General features: G+C 45.5%; 1 protein-coding gene across 1 annotated transcript; it reads right to left on the bottom strand.

Moving 5' to 3' along the window:
- Positions 1-4,017: 4,017 nt before the first annotated feature.
- LOC145409060 (uncharacterized) lies at positions 4,018-4,440 on the bottom strand. The gene has a single exon (XM_080279612.1). It carries the CDS (start codon positions 4,438-4,440, stop codon positions 4,018-4,020), a length of 423 nt encoding a protein of 140 aa, XP_080135738.1.
- Between the last annotated feature and the right edge of the window lie 3,363 nt (positions 4,441-7,803).

Consider the following 7,803-nt stretch of genomic DNA (forward strand, 5'->3'; position numbering starts at 1 on the left):
ATCATCAGCATCGTAAAAGTGGAGCCGGCCTAGAATTTGCTGAAACTGATTACGGATCATGAACTTGCCAAATATAGGTGTCTGCATGAGAGTGTCCGTTATCCAGTATGACGGAAATCTGTTTTTACCTAAAATACCCATCAAAAGTACCAGGGCAAAAAAAAAAAAAAATCTCTGCGAGGGAGACAGGGTAATCATAAATGATCGAATGCCTGCTCCTTGTGCCCAGTCATTCACTCTCACGACGCTGGCTGCTAGCAAAACGGTTGGTTTGTTCCACATTCTGCTCCACGAAACCCTCACCGAAGAACAGGTGGAAAAAATCCAGCCTGGTGGAGCCAAGGTGAAACCCAGGAGCCGTGCAGCCAGCACGCCCCTGCTCAGTGAAGGGGTGAATGATGGGAGAGAAATCACTGCCATCTTCCCAATTCCAACTCACATTACCCTGGCCCCCATCATCCCCATCATTGCCTTCATCAGGATGGGGAGGAGATGCTGGTGGGGAAGGTTGGGGAGAAGGAGTGTGGAGGGCTTCCCCACTCACACTCCTCTTCCCTTGGCCTTTACTCTTCCCCTTTCCCTTACCCTTCTGGCCTTGGGGAACATCAGGGGGCTGTGCAGAGGAAGTCCGGGAATATTGGGGAGCATAAGACGTGCTGGGGAGTGGCTCCTCCTCACCTCCCCGCTCCATCACCACACCACGTGATTAACCATGCTCCCTCACTGCCCCATGTGATACGCTTCGCTGCCTCGCACCACCACGGGAGAGCGATGACTCACTCCCACCACTCTCACTTTCAATTTCACTTCCCACTCCCTCCACGCCACTTCTGCCCTCCCCAAATAAAACACTTGGCTCATACCTGATAGAAAGACGTGCTGTGCGCTTGGGGCCGCGATGTGTGATGATCTCGCGGCCGTACCACATGGCAGCATGTCCCACGACTCCATCCTCATCCTCGGTTTCGGGCTCCACATCACGTAGGGGGAGCAGAGAGTTTATTGCACGATGTTTTGGTGCAGGCTGGCCCTGTCTAGTGGCACGATATGTGACGTAGCGCCACTTCCTCTGGGATGGGACCTCCTCATCACTGCTGCTACTTTCCTCCTCCTCTGGTTGGACATAATCCTTGTCTGCCACCTCGTCATTGAGGGGCGAATCACTGTCACCTGTGAAGGTGTCCAGGGCTGCTTGAATTTGCTCCTGTGAGAGACCTCTCTGCGCCTTGTCTGACCTGGGTCACTGCTAACAGGTGAGTGACCAAGCCGACAGTGAGCGCGGGTCACGCGGGGTCGCCGAGTGTCCCCGCCTGGTGGCAGGTAGGGGAAGGTCTTGCGACCCTACATACCCAACATCAATTGCGTGACGTACTAGTACGGTGATGGGACTAGCTGTGACAAAATGTTGCGATGTACCCATACGTCGATGGGACGCCTCGGGATAGGTGGACCTGAATAGACATTTTGCAATGTCAATTTCACTTCCCAACATCACCATTCGAATGCTTTCCATCATACAGGAAAATGTTATTAGAAGTTTTGATAGAGAATTTCATCAGCTTTCTAATGAGAAATATCCAGTTGTGATACGATTTGTAGTTTTCAAGAAAATAGCAAAAAACTGAAAGCCATTAAAAAAAAACTTTTGTACAGGGAGCTTTCATGCAAAAGTTTTCTGGCACACCTTATGCTTTTATTTCATAATATTGTGTAGAATTTCATTAGCTTTCTCATGGTCTAAATAGATTTTCGATATGCCTCATAGTTTCCGAGTAAATCGCAAAAAAAGACTGGGTACTCACAGCCATGCATCACTTTCATCATAGGTGTACAGCAAATGCTATATTCCCGCCTACATAACAATGACTTTGTATCAGAGATATTACATTGTTATGTTCTGTACATACGTAGAATTTACTACCCTTTATCATGGTTCTTACAGGAAATCGATACGTCCAATATTTTTCGGGTAATTGGCGGACAAAGTGAGATTACTCCGAGCACTTCTGACTTTTACTGCAAGCAGGGAAAAAAATACACACACACACACACACACTCTGTTCCCCAGCCTTTTTCTACAAAATATGCTCCCAAAGGCTTATATTTTGGTAAGGAACATATGTAGAATTAATGCTCTTTATCGTGGTTCTTACAGGAAATCGATACATCCAATAATTTTTGAGTATTTGGCCGACAAAGTGAGATTACTCTGCAGAGCGTTTTCGACTATTACTGCAAGCGAGAAAAAACACACTCTGTTCCCCCACCATTTCCTACAAAATATGCTCCCAAAAGCTTATATTTTGGTAATGAAGATACTCAGAATTTAATACTCTTTATCATGGTTCTTACAGGAAGTCGATACATCCAATTGTTTTTGAGTAATAGGACGACAAAGCTAGATTACTCTTCTGATCATTTCCTAGTTTTACCACAAGCGAAAAAAAAAAAACTGTCTTCCACCTCTTTTGCCTGAAGACTATGCTCCCAAAGCCTTTTTTTCTATTTTATTTCCTTTTATGTACAGACTTTAAAATCTCCAAGAGTTGTTTTTTTAGTGTTATAACCTACTAGACATGAACACTAGTTTTTTTTTAGTTATTGCTAATGAAACTGTACTTTCTGTCACATGTGTAATATGTAGGAGAAAATGGTTATTTGTGTGAAAAATATAGGGGTATTGATAATAGATCAATATATATGTCAACCAAATTCAGAAAACTCACTTCCTCCATGGGTGTTGAGGGTCCTGAAGGACCTTGTGGGATATGAAGATGAAGAGTTATGTAGTGTGTGTGTGTGTGTGTGTGTGTGTGTGTGTGTGTGTGTGCTCTGCTAGGGAATACTTCGCTCAGTATGGTACCATTCGAAAAAATCACCCATGCGAAGTGGCACATCACAAACAGGACATATGTTACTTGTATCCCTCCTCATCTTCACCAGGGCGCACTGGAGCCTCCTCCGGTTGGGGATCCTTTCCTGTCGATGGCCCAGTGTGTGACCCAACTGCACTCTATCGTTGATGACTCTACGACGCTTGGTTGGATGTCCTCCTGGTCTTCCCTGGTCCTGTCACTCTGGAGGTGCAGCTGCAGGGCTGGGCATGGCAGCGGCAGCAGGTTCTGCTATCGGACCAGGAACTGCTAATGGTCATTTCAGCACCCGTGCTGGTCCTGCAGACGATGGTGGTGCTGGCTCCTATGCTGCTGCTCCTCCTGGAGATGGTGGTGTTGGCACCTGTACTGGTGCTGGTCCAAGCGCCGGAGGTCCTGTTGGCCATCGGGTTGGAAGGTCAGGGGCATGGTGGATGACGTGCCCTGATGCGGGCCACTCTGCTTCATCAAAGTGGAGGAGCTTGTCCACTACCTCCTCCACAAAGCCCAGCAGACTGACTGACCTGCATGAGCACTTTTTGTACCGGGTGAACGCGTTGAACATTGCCATCTGGATGAAATAGAAGGTTATCTTCTTGATTCGTTTCAGGGTCCACTGCTGGATTGGGTAGTAATGGACCACCTGGTCGAAGTGGTCCACCCCCACCCATGTGCCGATTATAGTACTCCACCACGACAGGCTTGTCTACGGTCTTCTGGACAATGGTTATCCTCCCATCAGGACCCCTGGTCTTCCCTCGAACCTGCTTCTGGACAGTGCTTGTGCTGTGGAAGGTGGAAACCATGTTGACGATGTGCTTGTCCTTCCACAGCAACGCCATCACGTTGTCTTTATGCATCGCTGCCATGCCCGCCTCTGGCAGGTTCTTGGTCCTGGCGATGTCCTGCAGCCGCTTTGCTGCTCCTCTTGCCAGGCGTAGGGTCACACACATGTAGATTCTTGCAATGAAGAGGCATTCACACGGGGACACAGAGTTATGATAGTTATCCATGTAAATTTTGTATCCCTGATCCTTCAGCGGCTCTACGTGCCTTCTTCTGCCTGTATACACCTCGACATTCCATATGTACCCCAAGGAAGCCTCAGCCAGGATATAAAACTTGATGGAATACTCTGAGGGCTTCATGGGGTTGTACTGTAGATGTGGAAGCTGAGGTGCCCCTTCCACTCCAGTGAGCCCTCGTCCAGGCTGAGGTGCTCCTCGGGTAAGTAGGTGTCTTGGAACTGCTGAACGAGGTACTCCATCATTGTGCAAACCCTGATGAGCCTGCCGCAATTGTCCTGGGGTATAGCAAGTGAGTTGAAGGCGTGGAAGTGTTTCAGGGTGGCCCTGAAATGCCTCCCACTCATCACTTGCTGGAGAAGGGAGTAGTTATGGAGACGGGGTCTCCTCCAGTAATGCCTGATGGTTGGCATATTCACCACCCCCATGAAGAAGTATAGCCCCATGAACTTGGCCATCTCCTCTTCACTGCAGATGAACCATGCGTCCAACACAGTCCCCAGAAGCGATGTGTAGCTGTTGGTCTTGTGGGTGAAATACATCAACAACTCCCTGGTGAAAAACAACTGGAAGAACTGGATCCACCATCATTCCTGGGGATCCTGTAAAGGGCCCATTAGCTGGTGTGAATGGGGCACTGCTCCACTCTGGATCCTCTGCTGCAACACCTCCCGCAGTGGTGGCAGTGGGTCGGCGTACCAACACCCTTCAGACTCCTCAGACACCCCTTGGCCATCTCCCATAACCGGGCCATGGACCACGCCGGCAAAGTCGAGGTGGTGAGGGTTCCAATGATGAGGATGACGAGACTGTCTCCTGCTGCTGCCAAACATCAGAGGGGATGAATCCTGTCGGAGGCAGTGCCCTTGTCGACAGGGCAGGGGATGACAACACAGTCTCATCCTGTACCAGTTGCGCCGCAGACACCGCGCCGCGTGCAGGTACCAGTGTCATGTAACTAGGCCCTGTAACCGGTGACATGGGCTCTGCCAAGGGGGAACTGGAGGCTAGAGGTGGAGAGACAGCAATGGCTGCTGGAGTGAGAGGTCCGAGCGAAGGCGTTGCCTGTCATTCAAGTGAAGACGATGGCTGGGCTGATGGTCCTGACACTGGTGGTGGTGGTGTCTGCTCTCATCGTGGTAGGGGTGGGGACAAAGCCGCCCAAGGGGAACGGCGATGGACAACGTCCCAGTCCTCCTCACTTGAAGCATCACTCAGCTGCTCATCCTCCTCGCTCTCGGTCTCCTCCTCAAAGAGAACCTTCTGCCACTCGTCAGAAGAAAACCCCTCTTCTACACTATGGCAAGCATGGACACACAGAAAGTCCAGTATGAGCTGTTTAGGTTCTCAGCTGAAAAACAAGAGATATTATTCACTGTCACACAACACCTTCTGTTGAGAGTAGCACTACATAAATGATGTTATATCTTTCCATACGGCCAATCACTGCACCATTTATGAACAGTTCACATAAATGATAACTTTTCAGTGTCTTTGCACAGTGTAATATCTGTCCACTTTCGTCCATGTGTGTGTGCCAAACACACACACAACACACACAAAAATATACTGTATATATATATATATATATATATATATATATATATATATATATATATATATATATGAGGCCCTGTGTGCAAGAGTATACCCATGCGCCACCTTGTCGAAAATTGAGATAATGCTACCCCACAGTCCCTCAGAGTATGTACTTTCATGTGGACTTGGTGGATGTGATGTATGACCCAAGACATATGGCGAAAACCCATAAAAATAACTGGGTTTACATCACCAACTTTTATCAAGTGCTTTTTGCCAATATGTTGGAGCAAGAGTATACCCATGCACCATCCTCATGCAGGATGGCTTCTCAGCGCGCCATTTTATGCGTGCAGTAGTGTTATCAGTCAAGAAGGTGATGAGGATAGTCTCATCCCAAGCTTTTTTTCTGTGCAATAGTAATACTAATGCTCTCGTCCCAAGCTTTTTCTGGCTGACCAAGCAGTGTGCACGCTCTGTTGTTTGTGTCATAACCTACGTAATTTCGGTGGTTATAACACCACAGCAGGACATAGTGTGAGTTTTGATTTTGTTTTTTTCAGTAAAAAGAAATAATAACCTTTCATTACTTCCCATGGCTTTGTGTTCATTAACTCTTTCAGTGAGGTTATTTTTTTTTTTTAATTGAACCATTGTATTTTTTATTGCAGCAGCCACTGTATTCAGTAATAAGATTATTTATGTAAAACATCATTATTCCTGATATAATTGGTGTTATTTTGTTTGTTTTTGCATTTAATAGGTGTAAAGTGTCTATTGTTCATATAAAAACACAGACCAACAAGGACCAAGTGAAAAAGAAAATGCTGCGTATTGATAATTTTTTTGAAAAATTAATAAAACTTTTTATGACAATACCAGGAATATTCATAACCAACCATTCTACAGACATTCAACTTCATCTTACAACATAAAGGAACTCATTAGCTATTGTCCTGTGGTACTAGTTTATGCATAAAAGCAGCAGCATTTTATGCTAATATGTCGTTTTTTTTTGGGGGGGGGAAAAGCCAATAGAAACCTTTACTAAAAAGTTTTTGGATAAAGTAGAGACAATCAGCTTTAAGACGATGTAAACGCCATTATCTTAGATATAATAGTTTAAACGCGATTTCTGCCACTGTTAACCCCTTAAGACCGCAATTGTTTCAGGCAGGGTACCTTCCACAACCGCAATTCGGAGGTGTTTTGGCGACTTTCACCAAGGGCAAATTGACTGTGTTTTAACTAATGAGGAAGAATGTACACACCTGACAATGCAATCCGCACCCCCGTAGGCCTAATTGTTACCGCACAATTGTGCGTCAAAGTTCAATTTTTTTTTATTATAGTTACCCCTCGAAAGCAATCGAAAACATGAAAATTTTGATAATCACCTATTTTTTTTTATATTGAAACAGGTCATTTCAAAGTGTAATGTCACACCAACCATGAACACAGGTGTATGTAGGTGTGGGGAGATTACTATAGTCTCACCAATCTAAAACCAAGGTTTGGGTGGGGTCTGGCGCTGGGTGCAGCCATGCCATACTTCCTAAACGAGCGATGAGTAGATTCTGTTATATATGTAATAGGCATCACAGATAGGTACACACATACTAATACAATATAAACGTAAGTATTCTAGCATATCAATGGAAGGTAAACTTGTAATGCATATGGCTCTTGTACATAAATAAAGAAACGTGGCATACATATTTTACAGTGTTGCTGAAAAAAATGTAGTTACTTTTACCGACTTTGACGGTAGTTCTATGTTGGGTAAGTAATGTATCAATTACGTTTATAATATAATTTGAAGGAATCAGTAGAACATACGCTATTTTCTTAATAGAAATAAATAAGTTAAAACACTCACGAGCGGCAACATCCAGGCCCATACTAGGAATCATAAATTATATGAGAGAGAGAGAATGCGATTTTTAAATTCATTAGTTTGGTTATATTTATAACTTAAATTAGTTTGTCTTTACACACACACACAAACACACACACACACACACACACACACACACACACACACACACACACACACAGAAGTGGGTGAAGTCATGTCAGGCCAGGTGGCGAGATGTGAGCGGCGAGCTCTAACGGTATCAGGTCAGCCACTGGCCAATCAGAGTATAGGAAACAAGGCAACGCTGTACGCCGGGAAATCCCTGGCTGGACTCCACCCAAACCTTGGTTTTAGATTGGTGAGACTATAGACTGTGGGGAGATAAAGTAGCCTGTGGAGTGTAGGCCTATAGGTACGGGGGTTGGAAATAACCAGCTTTTTGCATGAAAAGAAAGCACTTCAGTGTTTTCTGTAACATCTACCATGAAAACAGGTGTGTATATAGGTG

Source organism: Coenobita brevimanus, chromosome 79, assembly GCF_032717465.1.
Source record: "Coenobita brevimanus isolate Jiangsu-jjx chromosome 79, ASM3271746v2, whole genome shotgun sequence".
In the NCBI taxonomy this organism is placed as follows: Eukaryota; Metazoa; Arthropoda; class Malacostraca; order Decapoda; family Coenobitidae; genus Coenobita; species Coenobita brevimanus.